The sequence below is a fragment of the Nicotiana tabacum genome, chromosome 5 (genome assembly GCF_000715075.1).
Source record: "Nicotiana tabacum cultivar K326 chromosome 5, ASM71507v2, whole genome shotgun sequence".
NCBI classification, from domain to species: domain Eukaryota; kingdom Viridiplantae; phylum Streptophyta; class Magnoliopsida; order Solanales; family Solanaceae; genus Nicotiana; species Nicotiana tabacum.
The window spans coordinates 1336998-1359692 of NC_134084.1; the positions used below are offsets into that span (position 1 = coordinate 1336998).

Genomic DNA, 22695 nt, shown 5'->3' on the forward strand with positions numbered 1-22695 from the left:
TTTTCAAAATATATTATTTATTTGAATTGGGTGATGTTACAAATAATTGGGAATTCTCTCTAGGTCTCTCTCTATCTCTCAATCCCTAATTCCAGTAATGTAAAGCAAAGGAAAAGAGAGCAGCAATTCAACCATTGACAGACATTAAAAAACTTTGAAGCTTTGAATTCGAATTGGATTTTCAAAAATCATTATTTATTTGGATTGAGTGTTGCTGCAAACAATTGAGAATATGGTTTGAAGTTTATATCTCAATTTTGAGGATGTTTTGGTGAAGATTAGACTTGAAACTCGAAGAAGAAGAAGAAGAAGAAGAAGAAGAAGAAGACATGATATATATATATATATATATATATATATATATATATATATATATATATATATATATATATATATATATATATATATATATATATATATATATATATATATATATATATATATATATATATATATATATATATATATATATATATATATATATATATATATATATATATATATATATATATATATATATATATATATATATATATATATATATATATATATATATATATATATATATATATATATATATATATATATATATTGTAGTTGTATATAACTGGGTAGAAATAATATATGAAAGTTGTAGATAATTTATAGATAAGTTATATAATATATAATTAGTTGTATGAAATTTGTTTTTACTATGTATAAATCAGATACAAAATATACAAAAGACATATTGTATAAATTTGTATTAAAATTATATTTAAGTTGTATGATATTTTAGATGTATTTAACTGGAAAAAAATAATGTATGAAAGTTGTAGATAAGTTATAAATAAGTTTTATACTATATAATTAGTTGTATAAAATTTATTTTTACTATATAAGTTGTTGTAGATATTCAAATTTGCATTAAATTTGTACGAAATTTATTTTTAATTCGTATGTGAAGTACCATACATTGTTCTTTTCTGATTAGTTGATTTATTAAGGAAAGAAAAGTAGAGAATAAATTCCAAATCAACTCATGTGCACTGATTCATTTTTGTTTGAACGGAAAAATTTGAATATTGATGGGAATTGAATGATTTTGGTGGAGAAATTTCGAGTTTCACATTAAAAACGCCACCGTCACACTTCGGAGAAACTGAGCTTTTATGTGAAATTTGAATTTTGTGTGAGAAATTAACTGGACAGCATAGATTCTTGTTGGAAATACTAATACAAAGTTGACTTTAAAGTTTGGAGGCGATTGAATTCAATTTGAAATCTGCTAAAACTTCAAATCTGCTCAATTATACTTTTTGATCTAACTGCGATTTGTGTTGTAGTTTGACAATGTTGTAACGAAACTGTTCAGTAAAAGCATAATAGAGCAATCTTATAACTGAAATTCTATTTGGCTTCAGCTGCCGCGTATTTGTTGCACAATATCATTTCTGTTGAAAGTTAGAGCTCCGCCTATATAATAAGATTAAGAAACGATATATTCCCTCTTCTAGTAATTGTTCGCAAAATTAAGACTCCCAAAATATAGTTCATATGGTTGTGGCTGTACAAAATCCCAGTCAGTGCTTCATTGGATGGGGATTATTGAGGATGAGCAAAAGGACAAATCATTTTATGGTTGAACGAAGCAGGTTTAGGGGAAGAAATGAAAATCATGGGATTAGTTTGAAATTGACGAGGAGCTATGGATTGTCAAACCAAAATGAGTTTTCAAACGCATCTGGAAGGAGTTATTAAAAGAGGAATGGAGAGAAAATAGGAAAAAATGTAACTAAATCCCCTAATTTAAGATACTAATAATGGGTTGTATATATTTTGTAACTAAATCATGTTTAGGCAGGGTAAAATAAAAAACATAAATATTTTTCGTAATAAGGTTTCAAATAGGCAGACCTTACCCCTACCCTGAGGTAGAGAGACTGTTTTCAAATAGACCTCTGGCATCCTTCCCTCCAAGAACTCCCACCTTTGCTCTTGGGGTGACTCGAACTCACAATCTTTTGGTTGGAAGTAAAGGGTGCTTACCATCAGAGTAACCCACCTTGTCGGGGGTATCGTAATAAGGTTTCAAATAGTGTATAGGAATGAATCTCTTTTGAGAATGATGCTAAAAAAATTGTAACGTGTCTTTTAAGATTGTATAGTTATGTAAAGGTAGGTTTAAGGTATATTGACGGTGTAGAATATATGAAACAATATCTATTAAAAGGTATATAATTCTATGTAACACTGTAGTATAGTATTGATAGATAACCTACCATGCATAAATGAGAAATAATCTGCTGTAACAGATTAAATGACACAAATAATATTAAAAAAATTCTATTATCAGTGCATGTAATAAAAATCTAAAAAATATTACTATGACATACTCCGTAAGATATTACTCAATTCATCAAGATATATATCATTCTTCTTAATTAGCTAGCAAGCGCTTCAACAACAACAACAAAAACAAAACTCAGTGTAGTCTCACAAGTAGGGTTTGGGGAGGATAGTACGAACGCAAATTTTACCCTTACCTTGAAGTTAGAGAGACTATTTCCGACGGACCCTCGGCTCAAGTACAAATAAAAGAAAGTATAGCAGTAGCAAGCGCTTGTGTGCAAGAATATATAAGTTGATGAAACAAAGCTTCAAGCCCTGTCCCAAGAAAAAGAAGAGGATGCAAATATATAGCAGCGGAGCTAGAGCTCTAGGCAGAATCCAGTACATAGCTTAGCCTAAAACTTTGTATTTGTATTAAGTATTCATATTATTTATATATATATATATATAGCAAAATCTAGTAATTAAGCTGCATTTTTCCGAATCCAAAATTCATAAACTTAAAATTCTGAATACACCGCAAAAATATACTACTACTACTACTCATTGGATTTCTCCAGGTACTTATGCTTTTCCTCCTCAGTCATAAAACCAGTGATTGGAAAAGACTTTCCAATTCCTATAGGATTGTTGAAATAAATTTTGTTTGAAGTAGGATCCTCAATGCTCATTTCAACTGTTGTCACCCAAATAAGTAACTGCTTACCCTTAACACCAGTTATCTTTTTCATCTTCCTTTTCTCAACCTCCACATATGCAGTAACCTCAGTTGCATAGTTTACAAGAAGTTTCATTGAACTAAAATAATGTTTGTATGGCGCCTTTTGCTTCATCCATGCAAATCCAGTTTTACGAACATAGCCAAATTCTTCAAGTTCTTTAAGAGGAAGGACTCCTTTTGGAAATCCCATGTTTTGCAAAAGTTCTGCAATTTTGCGGTAGCAATCTTCAGCTCCATATGTAATTTCTGCTCCTTCACGTTCATTTTCGTGTGATTTTTGCAGATCACTAGCCATAATTTTGTAGATGATTTAGATTAGGAAAGAAAGATATATGTTGTATGATTTAGCTGCAACTGAGGGTAGTATTATATATAGTAGAAATTAATGTATTAGAGCAAGAAAAACATGGCAACGTATTAGTGTGTATAATGAGTTGTTGGCAGTTAGGAAATTTAGCAGAAAAGTTCTGGTTGTAGGAGTTATTCATTGTGCCAAACGTTAGAGCTACTAATTTAGCAGTTATTGTGCCCAACGCTAGTTTGAAAAGAAGTTACCCAGTGCACAACGCATCCCTCATTCATGGACGGTCGATTAGGAGAACAGGGGTGCATCTCAAGGGCTATACATGTGATGTAAACAGCCTACATACGTACTTTAATGCAAGTATTAGTGACGGATACCATCAATGGCGGAGACAGGATTATCGCTAAAGCGGTTCAAAAAAGACAAAAATTAAAATTTTTAAAGAGATTGTAGCTAGTGAGAATTGAACCAATGGCCTCAAAAAGGTTGTGAACCCCTTGACCACAAAGCTATGCTTTAGGGTTATGTCAAGGGGATTCAAAACATAACATATAGAGATAAAAAATAGATTTTACCTTATATATACAGTATAATTTTTGGCGAAGGAGGTTCGGGTGAATCCCCTTCCGTCCCCTAAATAATCCGTCCCTGGCTACCATCTCAAACTCGTGACCTATAGGTTACATGAAGACAACTTTAACGTTATTTCCCTTCAACGCCAAATGCTAGTAGTCAAATGGTAAAGTTTTAGACTAGATCACCAATATGTTTATGTATATGATGTTTTGATGATTGACAAATAAATGTATTTGTTAAATTAATTTGAGGGGTTTGCAACAGTCTAGTGATTGTCAACATCAACTTCTAAAGGTAAGTTTAATCTGAACTTGGCTCGTTGTTAAAGTTTGGTTAAATCCTTCAAGGCTATGCCATTGGTTTTTAACCTTTCAGTCAAAAAAAAATTCGACGTTAAATATCTTGTATTCTTTACTTTATTTCGCACTTTAATATTTTTACAAATTGAACCAACTTCTTATTATAAATTGAAGTTAGGCAAAATATTTAGGTCCTAGTGGTGCCTAAATAAACACAATCTCATAAATGTACAACTAATTGTGCATTTTAATTTGTCATCTCATGAGTACCGCTCCGTTTCTCCTATTTCAGCTTCTTTACGCTTCGTTATCCGTGTTTTATGTGATCGGGTTGATTAGTTCGAGTTCGGAGAGGATTTGGTAAGGAATGAGACACTTAGTCTCTTTTAAGAAGGCTTAAGTTGGAAAAGTCAACCGGATGTTGACTTATGTGTTAGAAGGCTCGGAAGTGAGTTCCGAAGGTTCGGTTAGCTTCGGAAGGTGATTTGTGACTTAGGAGCGAGATAAGAATGGGTTTTGGAGTTGTAGAAAAGATTTAGGCTTGAATTGGCGAAATTGATATTTTGGCAAATTCCGGTTGATAGGCGAGATTTTAATATAGGGGTCGAAATGGAATTTTGAGAGTTGCAGTAGTTTTGTTGTGTCATTTGGGATGTGTGTGCAAAATTTCAGGTTATTCGGACAAGATTTGATAGACCTTTTGATTGAAAGCATAATTTACGAGTTCTTGGAGTTCTTAGGCTTGAATCCTATGTTAAATTGGTGATTTGATGTTGTTGGAAGCGTTCCGAAATGTTGAACAAGTTTGAACGTTGTCATGGATGTGTTGGTACAATTTGTTTGAAGTTTCGGGGGTCCCGGGCAGGTTCCGGGATGTTTTAGGCCGAAAATCATAGTTGCAGCAGGTCCAGGAGGGTTGCAGGCCCTAGAACTCACCCACGCGGTCCGCAAAAAAATGAGTGTGCCCGAGGTGAGTGCTGTGCGAACCGCACAAAAGCGGGCGCGGCAGGCGTCGCGCGGACCGCACAAAAGTGGCCGCGGCCGCGGTGAAGAACCTTCCCGCTAGTCCAACTTCGGAAGCTCATATCTTTTGATCTACAAGGAATTTTGAGGTGATTCAAAAACGAAAGTTGTAGCCCTTCATGTTTAGTGTCCAGAAATATGAAGATACCGCAATTTTGACATCTGTAGCAAAAGTTATGGCAAAAATACTAAAGCCTATCACTGCAGAGGAAGGCATGTGCGGCCGCGGTTGTGTTTGCGCGGACCGCACTGGCTTGGGCGGACCGCGGTCATTTTGGTGCAGCTCGCGGTAGCTGAAATATGAGGGGGTACCTATACATACGAGGTTTTGGGTTTTATTTAATATTTTGACCTAGAAAGCTCGGATTTTGGCGATTTTTCGAAGGTTTTTCAAGAAATTCATCGGGGTAAGTGATTTTAACTAAGATTTGGCTAGAATACATGAATCTATCACTGAATTCATCATTTAATTCGTGATTTGAGATGGAATTTGGGAAGAAAAATTGTGAAATCTTTCAAAAATGTAAAATGATGATTTGAAGGACCAAATGGTATCAGAATTGGATAATTTTGGTATGGTTAGACTCATGAGGGTATGAGGATTCTGAAAATGTAAATTTTACCCGATTCCGAGACGTGATCTCGGGGCTCGGGTTTTGCTAATTCCGGTATTTTTGATATTTTTCGAATATTTTTGCTTGGGCTTTGTTCCCTTAGCATATTGTGACGTATTCGTTCTGATTTTGGATAGATCTGACGTGCGTGGAGGCCAATTTGAGAGGCAAGGGCATAGCGAGCTAGAGTTTTGGCCAGTTTGAGGTGAGTAATGATTTTAAATGATGTCTTGAGGGTTTGAAACCCCAAATTTGCACAACGTAGTGCTATACTAAGTTCAGATACACGATGTGTGACGAGCGTGAGGTTCAATGCTATGGGGATTTGGATTTGGTCCATACCGAGTGATATGTTACTACATTTTTGATTGAGACATATACTTTATTGTTGTGAATTGGGCTTGTTGCCATGCTTGGGGCCTTGTGCCGACCTGTAAAACCCTTAGGGGATTTTTGACTGGTTTTCCTCACTTATTTTGTTAAAGAATTTATATTCTCAGTCATGTTTCCAATTGTTTAAGAATGATATGAACCAGATTTTTGAAATGTTAATCATAAATAGGAAGAGATATGAGGGTTGTGATCCCGACCGTACATTATGCCCAAGAGGCTGTGATTTTTAAATGACTGAGAGGGGTCGAGGACCCAATAGTGAGGGTATTTTGTATGATATGGATCGGGCTACGTGCCGCAGTAGAAATATATATTATACATATTATGGATCGGGCTGCACGCCGCATCAATTACTTATATGGATTGGGCTGCACGTCGCAACATTTATATAACGCTTGGGCTGAAGGAGCCCCTCCGGAGTCTGCACACCCCCAGTGAGCGCAGTCGACTATTATTATTATGGATCGGGTTGTACGCCACATCGATATACGGAACGGGCTGCACGCCGCAACAATATATATATTTCTTGATTCGGTTATCGTGAGAAGTATATGAATTGAGAATTGAGGATAAGAACGAATAAATGAACTGAAATGCTTGAGGAGCTGATTTATACTGATTATATCTGTTTTACCTGGTTTAAAGAATTTCACATGATTTCCTCATTTACTGCTGCTTAAATGATTTTACTGTTTTGATATAGAACTGCTTAGTGCCTTTACGTGATTTCATACTATCAACCATTATTTATTGTTATTACTCACTGGGTCGGAGTACTCGCATTACTCCCTGCACCATATGTGCAGGTACAGGTATTCCTGAGGCATAGAGCGAGCTTTCCTGCCGTTCTGTTTTCATCGGAGTTATTGAGGTAGTTGCATGGCGTTCGCAGACCCGATTTCTCCTTCTATATCCACTTATTATCTCGCATTTTAGACATATTTCTGTATTAGATTGTTGAAACCTGGTATTAGAGGCTCAGACTTGTGACACTAGATCAGTGGGCTGTTTTACAGAGATTTTTTTTCGTGATTATGGTTTCCGTACATTTCATCTGTTAAAATTCATACTTCTATTTATATTAAATTGGTATTAAATCCCGAAAATTGGTATTGAGTTATAAAGAAAGAGATTGTGAGATGTTAATTGGTCGGGCTTTCCTAGCATTGTGTTGGGCTCCATCACGGCCGGGGTTGGGGTCGTGACAAGTTAGTATCAGAGCCTAGATTACTTGGTCTCACGAGTCATGAGCCGGTTTAGTAGAGTCTCGCGGATCGGTACAAAGACGTCTGTATTTATCCTCGAGAGGCTGCAGAACCTTTAGGAAAACTTCATATCCTTGAAACTCTTGTTGTGCGAACTTGTTGATCCGAGTGCTAAACTTCCGTTATTCTATTCTCTTGCAGATGACGAGGACTTGCGCTACTGGACGAGGTTGACGACCACCAGTGCCACCCACTGAGGTCACCAGAGGCCGTGGGCGTGGTCGTGGTAGAGGCAGAATAGCGAGGGCAACACCTATTGATCCTCCAGCTTCCCCAACTCCAGATCAGGCTCCAGCAGCAGCACCGGTTCAGGAACCAGCAGTGCCCATCATGATTCCGGGTCTACAAGAGGCCTTGGCACAGATCTTGACAGTTTGCATAGGCCTGGCTTAGGCAGTTTCAGCTACCACAGCAGTAGCTACTTCACAGGTCGGGGAAGGCAATCAGAACCCCGCTGCTCGCACACCTGAGTAGGTAGTGCAGGGACTACAGACACCGGGGGCACCTCCAGCTCAGCCGGTTGCACCAGCTCAGGAGTTTGTTATGCCAGTTATGCCGGATGATGAGCAGTGTCGTCTTGAGAGGTTTGGTAGGCTCCAGCCTCCGTCATTCAGTGGTGCCGAGGGCGAGGATGCCCAGGGTTTTCTTGATAAGTGTCAGCGGATGCTCCGTACAGCAGGGATTCTTGAGACTAGTGGTGTGTCATTCACCACCTTTCAGTTTACTGGGGCCGCCTTCACATGGTGGGAGGCGTATGAGAGGCGTAGGCCGGTTGGAGCAACACCCCTTACTTGGAAGCAGTTCTCCACTCTCTTCTTGGAGAAGTATGTGCCGCAGTCTCGCAGAGAGGAGCTGCGTAGACAGTTCGAGTGGTTGCGACAGGGGGATATGACTATGTCACAGTATGAGTCGAGGTTTTCTGAATTGGCTCGTCATGCCATTTGGATGATTCCGACAGATCGTGAAAGGATCAGGAGATTTGTTGATGGCCTTAACTATCACCTCCGTATTCTTATGACCCGAAAGAGGGTGTTGGGTGCTACATTCGAGGAGGTGGTCGATATTGCTCGTGAGATTGAGACGGTTCGCCGTCAGGATCGAGAGGAGAGGGAGGCCAAGAGTCCTCAAGGATCTGGCAGTTATAGTGGTGCTTCTTCGAGGGGCCAGTCTCAGCATGGTAGGGGTCGTTCTTTCAGGCATGCTCAGTCAGCCCGCCCAGAGTATCGCGGGGCATCTTCGGATCATGGTCATCATGGATCTCAGCGGGGTCAGTCATCACTTAGTGCCCTTCCAGCCCAGAGTTCATCTCGTGCCCCGTCGGCTCAGGGTTCTTCTATGCCTAGTGCATTAGTTGGTCACTCCGGTGTGAGGGGTTCCCTTCAGTCCCCTTCTCCAGCACCTGGGAGTTGTTTTGAGTGTGGAGAGTTTGGGCATGTGTGGAGGCAGTGTCCTCGTCGTGTTGCTAGTTTGTCCCAGCAGAGAGGTCACCCCTCGACTTCTGCTCCAGTTACTTCACCACCCGCCCAGCTAGCTAGGGGTGGAGGTCATGCGGCTAGGGGTCTCCCTAGAGGGGGAGGTCGATTAGGAGGCGGTCAGGCCCGTTTCTATGCACTCTTAGGCAGACCCGACGCCATTGCTTCGGATGCTATCATTACAGGTATTGTTTCAGTTTGCCACAAAGATGCCTTTGCATTATTTGATCCCGGTTCCACCTTTTCTTATGTGTCATCATACTTTGCCCATTATTTGGGTACGCCCCGTGAGTTTCTTGCTTTACCTGTTCATGTATCTACCCCGGTGGGTGATACTGTTGTTATAGACCGTGTGTACCGGTCATGTGTGGTGATTATTGGGGGTATGAAGACCCAAGTAGATCTATTGCTATTGAGCATGGTAGATTTTGATGTCATTTTGGGCATGGATTGGCTATCCCCGTGTCGTGCTATTCTAGACTGTCATGCTAAGACAGTCACTTTGGCTATGCCGGGTGTACCGCGGATCGAGTGGCGTGGTGTGACTGATTATGTTCCTAGTAGAGTGATACCCTTCTTGAAGTCCCAACATATGGTCGGGAAGGGTTGCCTTTCATATCTAGTGTTTATGAGGGATGTTGGAGCCGAGACTCCTAGTATTGATTCTATTTCAGTTGTGAGGGATTTTCCCGTTTCCTGCAGACCTGTCGGGCATGCCACCAGACATGGATATTGATTTTGGTATTGACTTGGTGCCGGACACTCAGCCCATTTCTATTCAGCCATATCGTATGGCACCAGCAGAGTTGAAGGAATTGAAAGAACAACTTCAGAAACTCTTAGATAAGGGGTTCATTCGGCCTAGTGTGTCACATTGGGGTGCGCCCATTCTATTTGTAAAGAAGAAGGATGACATAATGAGAATATGCATCGATTATAGGTAATTGAACAAAGTAACAATTAAGAACAAAGATCCTTTGGCTCACATTGATGATTTATTTGATCCGCTTCAGAGAGCGAGAGTGTTCTCCAAGATTGATCTCCGTTCGGGCTATCACGAATTGAAGATCAGGGATTCAAATATTCTTAAGACTGCTTTCAGGACCAGATATGGTCATTATGAGTTTCTTGTTATGTCTTTCGGGCTAACCAATGCCCCAACATCATTCGTGCATTTGATGAACAGCGTGTTCCGGCCTTATCTTTATTCGTTTGTTATAGTGTCAGGTTTGTATGTACCCACGCTCCTGTTTATTATTTTCTAGAACCTCAGGAACTATCCTTTCTTTTTCATTGATGATATCCTGGTGTACTCGCGTAGTCATGAGGAGCACACAGAGCATTTGAGAGTTGTGTTGTAGAGATTGAGGGAGGAGTAGCTTTATGCAAAGTTCTCCAAGTGTGAGTTTTGGCTCAGTACATTGTCTTTCTTGGGACACGTGGTGTCCAACGAGGGTATTCAGGTTGACCTAAAGAAGATAGATGCGGTTCAGAGTTGGCCTAGACCGTCCTCAGCCACAGAGATTCGTAGCTTTCTTGGGTTAGCAGGCTATTATCACCGGTTTGTTCAGGGATTTTCATCCATTGCATCGCCCTTGACCAAGTTGACTCAGAAGGGTTCTCCATTCGTATGGTCGGACGAGTATGAGGAGAGCTTTCAGAAGCTCAAGACACCCTTGACCACAACTCCAATGTTGGTTTTGCCATCAGCTTCAGGTTTATATACTGTGTATTGTGATGCTTCGAGAGTTGGGATTGGTTGTGTGTTGATGCAGGAGGGTAGAGTTATTGCTTATGCTTCTTGTCAGTTGAAGCCCCATGAGAAGAACTACCTCGTTCATGATTTGGAGTTGGCTGCCATAGTTCATGCATTGAAGATTTGGAGGCATTACTTGTATGGCGTATCTTGTGAGGTGTTCACTGATCATCGCAGTCTTCAGCATTTGTTCAAGCAAAAAGATCTTAATTTGAGGCAGCGGAGATGGTTGGAGTTGCTTAAGGATTGTGATATCACTATTCTGTATCATCCGAGAAAGGCCAATGTAGTGGCCGATGCTTTAAGCCTGAAGGCGGTGAGTATGTGGAGTTTGGCATATATTCCAGTTGGAGAGAGACCCCTTGTAGTTGATGTTCAAGCCTTAGCCAATTGGTTTGTGAGATTGGATATTTCGGAGCCCAGTCGGGTGTTGGCTTGTGTGGTTTCTCGGTCTTCCTTATATGATCGCATCAAAGAGCGCCAGTATGATGATCCGCATTTGCTTGTCCTTAAGGATAGAGTTCAGCATGGTGATGCCAGAGATGTGACCATCGGTGATGATGGTGTGTTGAGGATGCAGGGCCGGATTTGTGTGCCCAATGTGGATGGGCTTAGAGTGTTGATTCTGGAAGAGGCCCATAGCTCGCGGTATTCTATCCATCCGGGTTCCGCGAAGATGTATCAGGATTTGAGGCAGCACTATTGGTGGAGAAGAATGAAGAAAGATATTGTGGGATTTTTAGCTCGGTGTCTCAATTGTCAGCAGGTGAAATATGAGCATCAGAAACTGGGTGGCTTGCTTCAACAGATGGTTATTCCCGAGTGGAAGTGGGAAAGGATCACTATGGACTTTGTGGTTGGACTTCCTCGGACTTTGAAGAAGTTTGATGCTATTTGGGTGATTGTGGATCGGCTGACCAAGTCCGCGCACTTCATTCCTGTGCGTACTACCTATTCTACAGAGCGGTTGGCAGGGATTTATATCCGGGAGATTGTTCGGTTGTATGGTGTTTCGATTTCCATCATCTTAGATAGAGGTACTCAGTTTACTTCACAGTTTTGGAGAGCCGTGCAGAGAGAGTTGGGTACTCAGGTAGAGTTGAGCACAGCGTTTCATCCTCAGACGGACGGACAATCCGAGAATACTATTCAGATACTGGAGGACATGTCGTGCGCCTGTGTTATTGATTTCGGAGGTTATTAGGATGAGTTTCTGCCGCTTGTAGAGTTTGCCTACAACAACAGCTATCAATCCAGCATTCAGATGGCACCATATGAGGCCTTGTATGGGAGATGGTGTAGATCTCCAGTTGGTTGGTTCGAGCATGGCAAGGTAGGATGTTGGGAACAGACTTGGTTCAGGATGCCTTAGAGAAAGTGAAGGTGATTCAGGAAAGACTTCGTACAACTCAGTCACGTCAGAAAAATTATGCGGACCGGAAGGTTCGAGATGTGTCCTATATGGTTGGTGAGAAGGTCTTGCTGAAGGTTTCCCACATGAAAGGTGTTATTAGGTTTGGGAAGAAAGGCAAGTTGAGTCCGTGGTTCATTTGGCCTTTTGAGGTGCTTCGGAGGATTGGGGAGGTGGATTATGAGCTTGCTTTGCCACCCAGCCTATCGAGTATGTATCCGGTATTTCATGTTTCTACGCTCCGGAAGTATATTGGGGATTCGTCTCATGTTTTGGACTTCAGCACGGTTCAGTTGGATGATGGTTTGACCTTTGATGTGGAGCCAATAGCTATTTTGGGTCGCCAGGTTCGGAAGTTGAGGTCAAAGGATATAACTTCAGTGAAAGTGCAGTGGAGAGGTCGGCCCGTGGAGGAGGCTACCTGGGAGACCGAGTGGGAGATACTGACCAAATATCCTCATCTGTTTGAGGCTTCAGGTATGTTTTTTGACTCGTTCGAGGACGAATATTTGTTTAAGTTGGAGAGGATGTGAAGACCCGGCCAGTCGTCTCATGAGTACCGTTCCGTTTCCCCCATTTCAGCTTCTTTATGCTTCGTTATCCGTGTTTTATGTGATCGGGTTGATTAGTTCAAGTTCGGAGAGGATTTAGTAAGGAATGAGACACTTAGTCTCTTTTAAGAAGGCTTAAGTTAGAAAAGTCAACCGGATGTTGACTTATGTGTTAGAAGGCTCGGAAGTGAGTTCCGAAGGTTCGGTTAGCTTCGGGAGGTGATTTGTGACTTAGGAGCGCAATCGGAATGGGTTTTGGAGTTGTAGAGAAGATTTAGGCTTGAATTGGCAAAATTGATATTTTGGTAAATTCCGGTTGATAGGCGAGATTTTGATATAGGAGTCGGAATGGAATTCCGAGAGTTGAAGTAGCTTCGTTATGTCATTTGGGATGTGTGTGCAAAATTTCAGGTTATTCGGACAAGATTTGACAGACCTTTTGATCGAAAGCATAATTTACGAGTTCTTGGAGTTCTTAGGCTTGAATCCTATGTTAAATTGGTGATTTGATGTTGTTGGAAGCGTTCCGAAATGTTGAACAAGTTTGAACGATGTCATGGGATGTGTTGGTACAATTAGTTTGAAGTTTCGGGGGTTTCGGGTAGGTTACGGGATGTTTTAGGCCGAAAATTATAGTTGCAGCAGGTCCAGGAGGGTTGCAGGCCCCAGAACTCACCCACGCGGTCCGCACAAAAATGAGTGCACCTGCGGTGAGTGCTGTGCGGACTGAACAAAAGCAGGCGCAGGCGCGGTAGGCGTCGCGCGGACAGCACAAAAGTGGGCGCGGCCGCGGTGAAGAACCTTCCCACTAGTCCAAATTCGGAAGCTCATATCTTTTGATCTACAAGGAATTTTGAGGTGATTCAAAAATGAAAGTTGTAGCCTTCGTGTCTAGTTTCCAGAAAGGTAAAGATATCGCAATTTGGACATATGTAGCAAAGGTTATGGCCAAAATACTAAATCCTGTCACTGCAGAGGAAGGCATGTGCGGCCGCGGTTGTGTTTGCGCGGACCGCACTGGCTTGGGCGGACCGCAGTCGTTTTGGTGTGGCCCGCGGTAGCTAAAATCTGAGGGGTACCTATAAATACGAGGTTTTGGGTTTTATTTAATATTTTGACTTAGAGAGCTCGGATTTTGGCAATTTTTCGAAGGTTTTTCAAGAAATTCATCGAGGTAAGTGATTTTAACTCAGATTTGGCTAGAATACATGAATCTATCACTGAATTCATCATTTAATTCGTGATTTGGGATAGAATTTGGGAAGAAAAATTGTGAAATCTTTCAAAAATGTAAAATGATGATTTGAAGGACTAAATGGTATCAGAATTAAATAATTTTGGTATGGTTAGACTCGTGAGGGTATGAGGATTCTGAAAATGTAAATTTTACCCGATTCCGAGACGTGGACCTAGGGCTCGGGTTTTGCTAATTTCGGGATTTTTGATATTTTTCGAATGTTTTCGCTTGGGCTTTGTTCCCTTAGCATATTGTGACGTAATCGTTCTGATTTTGGATAGATCCGACGCGCGTGGAGGCCAATTTGAGAGGCAAGGGCATAGCGAGTTAGAGTTTTGGCCAGTTTGATGTGAGTAATGATTTTAAATGATGTCCTGAGGGTTTGAAACCCCGGATTTGCACAACGTAGTGCTATACTAAGTTCAGATACACGCTATGTGACGAGCGTGAGGTTCAATGCTATGGGGATTGGGATTTGGTCCATCCCGAATGATATTTTACTACATTTTTGATTGAGACATATACTTTATTGTTGTGAATTGGGCTTGTTGCCATGCTTGGGGCCTTGTGCCGACATGTAGAACCCTTAGGGAATTTTTGACTGGTTTTCTTCACTTATTTTGTTAAAGAATTTATATCCTCAGTCATGTTTCCAATTGTTTAAGAATGATATGAACCAGATTTTTGAAATGTTAATCATAAATAGAAAGAGATATGAGGGTTGAGATCCCGATCGTACATTATGCCCGAGAGGCTGTGATTTTTAAATGACTGAGAGGGGTCGAGGACCCAATAGTGAGGATATTTTATATGATATGGATCGGGCTGCGCGCCGCAGCAGATATATATATATTATACACATTACGGATCGGGTTGCACGCTGCAGTAATTACTTATATGGATCGGGTTGCACGCCGCAGCAATTATAAAGCGCTTAGGCTGAAGGAGCCCCTCCGGAGTCTGCACACCCCCAGTGAGCGCAATCCACCACAGCGATATATGGATCGGGTTGTACACCACAGCAATATATGGATCGGGCTGCACGCCGCAACGATATATATATATTTATTGATTCGATTATCGTGAGAAGTATATGAATTGAGAACTGAGGATAAGAACGAATAAATGAACTGAAATGCTTGAGGAGCTGATTTATACTGATTATATCTGTTTTACCTGGTTTAAAGAATTTCACATGATTTCCTCATTTACTGCTGCTTAAATGATTTTACTGTTTTGATATAGAACTGCTTAGTGCCTTTACGTGATTTCATACTGTCAGCCATTATTTATTGTTATTACTCACTGGGTCGGAGTACTCACATTACTCCCTGCACCATGTGTGCAGGTACAGGTATTCCTGAGGCATAGAGCGAGCTTTCCTGCCGTTCTGTTTTCATCGGAGTTATCGAGGTAGCTGGATGGCGTTCGCAGACCCGATTTCTCCTTCTATTGCCACTTATTATCCCACATTTTAGATATATTTCTGTATTAGATTGTTGAAACCCGGTATTAGAGGCTCAGACTTGTGACACTGGATCAGTGGGCTGTTTTACAGAAATTTTTTTTCGTGATTATGGTTTCCGTACATTTCATCTGTTAAAATTTATACTTCTATTTATATTAAATTGGTATTAAATCCTGAAAATTGGTATTGAGTTACAAAGAAATAGATTGTTAGATGTTAATTGGTCGGGCTTGCCTAGCACTGTGTTGGGCGCCATCACGGCCGGGGTTAGGGTCGTGACAAGAATAGACATTCAAATCATGTGTTAGAAATAATTTCAATGACGACAATATTCTTTTAAAATTTCTTCATTATTCTCTCAGTTAACATATAAAAGAAATAATTGATATTCAAGTACTTTCTTGGTTTTCTTTTATTGTTTATTTGCATTTTCTTTGGAATGAATTACAAGAAAATACACTTGGTTTCACACCATAACAAAAAATATCCCATATTTTTAAGTTTTACCCGACCTAGCTCATATTGTATATATTTTGAAAGCACTAGCAAATTCAAAATCTGTTTTCTTACAACCATTGCTTCTAAAAGTTATGGAGTTAAATCTATGTTCTCACAAACATTACTTTCACTCTCTTTTCTTCTCACATCTTCTACATATGCTCCAAGGGGTCATCCGCCATTACTGTTTCTCCCCTGTGTCACCTGGTTGCAATGTAAAAGAATTGAAGATTCAACATTCCACCATTGAAGGCCATTCAAAGGTTGGCTTTCAAAAATAAGATTTTTTGAGTTTGTTAGATGTTTGGATTGGGTGTTGTTCAATTGATATCAAAAGGAGTTCAAAATTTAATTTTGAAGTGATCTGGAGTAGATTTGAGCAAGATTTGAGCTAAATTTCAGAAAAAACGCAATGAAGAAGACGAAGTTAGTTTTTTTGTATAATCTTATATATTGGTGTATATGAGTGTATAATTAACACATCTTATACACTTTTATACACTTTTATACAAGCGCCTGTAGACGAACTTCTTCCACGATTTTCAGTTGCAATTCTTGTTCAAAATCAGTCTAAATCTCTAACATAATTACATTTTATATACCCAATTACTATTTATCTACATTTTAAGGGAATTAATGATAATAATTAGTGTCCTAAATTACTCTAACATATCTTCCACTCCCTCACGTTTCTCTCTCCACATTTCACCCCCTCCTCCACGTATCTTGCACAAGAAAGCAGCAATTCCATCATTGACAACCATTAAAAAGTTTTGAAACTTTGAATTCGAATTCGGGTTTTCAAAAAACATTGTTTGTTTGAATTTGATGAGGTTGCAAAGAATTGAGAATTCTCTCTACGTCTCTCTATATCTCTCAATCCCTTATTTCAGTAATGTAAAGCAAAGGAAAAGAGAGCAGCAATTCCACTATTGACAACCATTAAAAAGCTTTGAAGCTTTGAATTCGAATTTAGGTTTTCAAAAATCATTATTTGTTTAGATTGAGTGTTGTTGCAAATAATTGAGAATATGGTTTGGAGATTATATCTCAATTTTAAGGAGTTTTGGTGAAGATTAGACTTGGTTTTGGCTGAATTTCTATGATGACCCAAAAGGTCATCACTTGTTTTAGAAACAAATCCTGTGTTTCGAGGCCTTAAAACCTCCCTTTTACCTCACCTCGATTTGCGTGCATGGTTGGGACCTATATCCGGAAAGCCTTTTATGTGAAAATAGGAGAAATAGAAATTTCTAGAGTTAAAATTTTATTATGGTTGACTTTGGTCAACATTTTGAGTAACCGGACCCGGATCCGTGTTTCGACGATCCCGAGAGGTCCGCAGTAAAATATGAGAGTTGGGCGTATGCCCGAAAATTAATTCCGATGTCTCAAGCATCAATTTTTGAAAGAAATTGTTCTACTGAATTATTTATGAAACAAAGAAAAGAAAATGTTTGAAACCATTGGTATCAGGCTCATATTTTGGTTCCGCAGTCCGATACAAACTTGTTAAAGTATTTAAATAATAACTATGAAATTTGGAGAAAAATAGAGTTTATTTGACGTGATTTGGACCTCCGGTTGCAGAGTTATGAACCTTAAGTGTTCTTGATGAAAATGATGAGTTTTGAGGATTAATTCATAGTTTTACATGTTATTTTGATGATTTGATCGCACGAGCAAGTCCATATGATATTTTTGGACTTACGTGCATGGTTGGTTTGGAGCCCCGAGGGCTAGGGTGAGTTTTGGATAGGTCACGGAGTGGATTTAGACTTAGAACATATATATCTGTTGTAGGTTCAGAGAAGTTGCAGGTCTCTGAACCAGCCTGTGCAGTCCGCAATGATTTCTTGCAACCGCTGAGGGGACTTTGCGGACGCACTCGATTTCTTGCGGTTCGTGGTGGAGCTCCGCGGCCGCAGTCCTTTTTTTGCGGTCTGCGGAGAGGGTCTGAGAGGGGTATATTTAAACAGACTTTTCAGTTATTTTTCACTTTTCAAAAACCCTAACACGTAAGAGGCAATTTTTCAAACACTCTTTCTTCTCCGAAACACTAGTAAGTGATTTCTAACTTATTTCTTTCACTCATTAACTTCTTTTAACAAGATTTCATCCTAGAATCTAGGGTTTTCATGGTGGAATTGTGGATTTTGGGTAAAACCTAAGAATGAAGAAATTTGGGGATTTAGACCTCAAATTGAGGTCAGATTCCAAAACTAATTATATATCCGGGCTCGGGGGTGAGTGGATAATCGAGTTTTGGTCCGAATTTCGAGTTTGGACCAAGCGGGCCCGGGGTCGATTTTTGACTTTTTGAGAAAAACTTTATAAAACCTATTTTCATGTATTGGAGTTGATTCATTTAGCATTTATTGATATCATTAAGTAAATTGTGGCTAGATACAAGCGAGTTGGTGGTGGAAACAAGAGGTAAAGCGGTAGTTGAGGCTTGAATTGTGTTCGTGGCATCGAGGTATGTGTTTGGTCTAACCTTAGCTTGAGGGATTAGGAATCGAGTCCTATTTGCTATGTGTTATTTGATAAGTACGACGTATAGGTATGGTGACGAGTATCTATACGTTGGTGTCAAGCATACTCGTGAGTCTTAAATTGAAATCGTTGTGTTCTTAATAAGTACTACAAATGCCGAAGTTGTTGATTCTCTGTGTTGGGCAAGATTTATGATTATTCTCGTGAAAATTGCTTATGGTTGAGTATTGGTTCTAGTTGAGTTCTCTTTGTGAAGATAAATGTTGGAACAAGTTTAGTTATAGCTGATTCCCTTGCCGGGATGTATTTATTTCTTACTGTCGATTCCCTTGCCGGGATATTATTGTTCCCTTATCGGGATTCTTTTGTGATTGGCGTTGAAATATTATATGGATCAGGTTGCACGCCGTAACAATATTATATGGATTGGGTTGCACGCCACAACAATATTATATGGATTGGGTTGCACGTCGCAACAATAAAGGATAAAAGTGGATATTGATTTGTTACTGCTTCTTATTCTTTTTGCTGCGAAATTTTGAATTGTTCTCTATGCTTTTCTCGTGAGTTATTGTTGGTAAATGATATTCCCCCATAGAATGTCCCCTTCCCATCTTTAGCTGCTAGTTTTCTTTATTATTACTTGTCATATATATGCTTTAACTGCACATGTTTAGTTGGTAGTCTTGTCCTAGCCTCGTAACTAATTCGCCGAGGTTAGGCTCGACACTTACCAGCACATGGGGTCGGTTGTGCTGATACTACACTCTGCATTGTGTGCAGATCTCGCTGCAGCAGCTTTTGGACCTTAGATTTGGGTAGTTGCCTTTAGTCCATGCGGAGATCCAAGGTAGTCCTGCAGGCGTCCGCAGGCCCTGGCGTCTCCCTCAACCTTTTCTTCCTGTTTCACTTATGTAATTTAGAAACAATGTTATAGTTATTTTTCAGACCTTGTTTGTAGTATTCCTTGATCGTCTGTGATATTGTGACACCAGTTATGGGTAGAGATGTACTTCGTATTTTTTCCATACTTGTATTTGGCTAAGTTTTCAGATTTCGTCTTCCGCATGTCTTTAATTATTATTAATATTTCATTGTTGATCGCATGTTTTTTAAATTGTTAAAAAGGCTAAGTAAAAGGGTTAGTGAATATATAATACTTGGCGTGCCTAGCTTCCACGAGTAGGCGCCATCACGACTCCCGAGGGCGGGAAATTCAGGTCGTGAAAATTTCAGATTGAAACTCAAAGAAGAAGAAGAAGAAGACATGACATACATTATACTGCAGAAATTGTAGTAAAATTGTAAAAAAATTGTATTCTGTTGTTTATATATTTTTCTTTTATTCATTTAACTATTGTATGAAAGTTGAACAACATTGTATAAAAAATATATTTAAGTTGTATGATATTGTAGTTGTATATAACTGAGTAGAAATAATGTATAAAAATTATAGATAAGTTGTATGAAATTTATTTTTACTATCTATAAATCAGATACAAAATATACAAAAGACATATTATATAAAATTTGTATTTAAGTTGAATGTTATTGTAGTTGTATTTAACTGGGTAGAAATAATGTGTGAAAGTTGTAGATAAATTGTATAATATATAATTAGTTGTATGAAATTTGTTTTTACTATGTATAAATTAGATACAAAATATACAAAAAACATATTGTATAAAAATTGTATTTAAGTGGTATTATATTGTAGATGTATATAACTGGGTAGAAATAATATATGAAAGTTGTAGATAAATTCTAGATAACGAAGAATTTTCAAGATTGATGGCTACAGAAGATGTTCAAACTGCTAAAGTTTGGGGCTTTGACGATTTGCCATCCCATCCAAATGGTAATGGACGCTCCAAAGCAGCAGAAGTAACGCCTGTGCCAGTGAGTGTTGCATTAGTTTTTCGATTATGGTGCTTTGTTTTCCTGACAATTTCAGGGCATTTTTTATTATCCTCAGACATCCCACTGCTGCTTGCTTCATCACTCGATGTTCCTGGCTTCACTCTTTTAGGACTGGTCGCACTGCCAGCAATGAAAGAACAAACAGTAGGAGACTTACTTCTATATGAAGCCGTTGTCTGAGGAGAAAACTTCTTAGAATCTAATTCTCTTGACATCAAGGCACTGATGTACCAGTTGTTCCCACTTTAATAGAACCTCCACCACCCTTAATGGCTTCCAATGTCTGAACCATTCTTCTTTCAAAATTTTCGGGATCGTCTATCAGATATTTAATTCAACCCTGCGAAGCAGTAGCAGTCAGTTCATGAACAAATAAGTTTACTGAAATGTGAGGATTTATCATGAAACTAAGTTACGATTGTTGAAAAATATGGAAAGAGAAGAGGAGGAGAAAAAGTAAAAGGGTTTAACTAAATCTCTTAATTGAAGACATTAATAATGGATTGTGAGACATTTAAGGTGGAATGTATATATTTTGTAAACAAAACTTGTGTAGGTAGGGTAATTTACTAAATATGAACATTTAGGGTAATAAAGTTTCCAATAGTATATAGGAATGAAAAAATCCCATTTATAAATATCTGATGCATTTGATTTTCAATTTATGTTTATACTAGTTACTTTAGCCCGTGCGGAGCCCGAGCCCAATTCCAAAAATTAAAGCTTGCAGGAGTATTTGAAATCAGAAGAAATAACTATTTTCGGGGCATTTGCATCTATACCCGCTTTTTGTGTCACGTTTTAACTTGTGCCCGCTTTGCAAAAAAAATTTGCAAGCGTACCCTCTTTTTTGCATAACTTCAGCATACGGGGCTGAAGTAGCAAAGACAATCACGCAAAACTTCAGCATTCTAGCAGACGGGTCTGAAGTAGCAAGTGTGTTGAAGTTTTTGTTTGTAATTGCTGAAGTTTTTGTTTTTGTAGTTTTTGTTTTGTAACTAGTTGAAGTTTTTGTTGTTGTAACTAGCAAACTTCAGCTCTAGAGCTGAAGTTTTTATTTTTGTAACTGACGAACTTCAGCTCCAGCTCTAGAGCTGAAGCACCACAATTAACAGTGATTTTTTAAGAAAATAGCAGTAATTTGCTGAGATGGGTGGTGATTGAAATGAAAGACAGAGAGAGACGCGCCTAAAAATGAGAAAGAGAATGCAGGTTTGGCTTCTCAATTTCCAGAAAATGACAGCAGCGACAACTACTGGATAACTTTATTTCTGTTTAGTTACGACAACAAACTATGAAAAATTATTTTTTCTGAAATCTCTGCCAGCACTGCAAGAATGAGAGGAGAAAAGTAGGAAGTTGGATCAACTCATACTCAAAAGCAGAGGAAAAACGCTAAAAGCACGATTTTGTTACCTTATAACTAAAGCAGCGTTGCTTTTCGAGATAAATACCAGTTTATTTTGTAACTTGAAGAAGAAAACGGAGGAGGAGAAGGAGGAGGAGAAAGGGGACTGAAATTATTTAAAAAGTGGGTACAAGTTAAAAGTTTTTAAAAAAATGAATATAGGTTAAATATGGGCGACCAAATAGGACGTCCCGTGCAATTTTTACACTATTTTCTTACTTTGGACTTCTATTGTATTTTAAAAATATATATTCCAATAAGTTCTTGAAGTCCAACTAAGCCTTATCATGTTAATCTTGTTCGACCTATCAATTTTTTTTTTGAGAGAATTTAGCAAGTGAAACGTTAGATGTTTAACTTTTAATTTGATAATTGATTCCACTAATGGAAAAAATCTTATGCACATTATGAGTCCATTTGGACATAAAAATTTTTTTCCTTTTTTTCGAAATTCTTTTACTTTTTTTCGAAATCAGCATTTATTCATAAAATTTTCAATTTTCACTTGAATATACATTTTGGAATTTTTCGAAAATTTGAAAAACTCGAAAAAGCTGTTTTTCAAAATTTTAACTCAGATCACTCACAAAACTTTAAAACAACCCAAAATTATATTCATGTCCAAACACAACTCTAATTTTCAAATACCATTTTCACTTTTTTTTTAAATTTTTTTTTACAATTCTTATGTCCAAACGCCCACTATAAAATGAGATATTTATAGTGTGTTGTCGTAAAGATAAGTTGATTAGACAATTTGATATAAAAAAGGATGGGCCCGATAGGCCAGTATAGTGCATGTAATTTTTTTAAGGGCACTTAAAAGTTTTCAAAATTTCCTATTAAAATTTAACTTTAAATCATTTCGATTTAATTTTTCACTCTAGTTTGATTTCTAAAATTGTCTTGAAATAACCTTTACCATATAAAAATAGAGGTAAGGTCTGCATAC

At 38.7% G+C, this 22695-nt stretch overlaps 1 protein-coding gene across 1 annotated transcript; it reads right to left on the reverse strand.

Moving 5' to 3' along the window:
* Window positions 1-2870: 2870 nt before the first annotated feature.
* Window positions 2871-3347, reverse strand: LOC107826413 (uncharacterized). Its single transcript, XM_016653388.2, has one exon. It carries the CDS (start codon window positions 3345-3347, stop codon window positions 2871-2873), a length of 477 nt encoding a protein of 158 aa, XP_016508874.1.
* Window positions 3348-22695: the final 19348 nt, after the last annotated feature.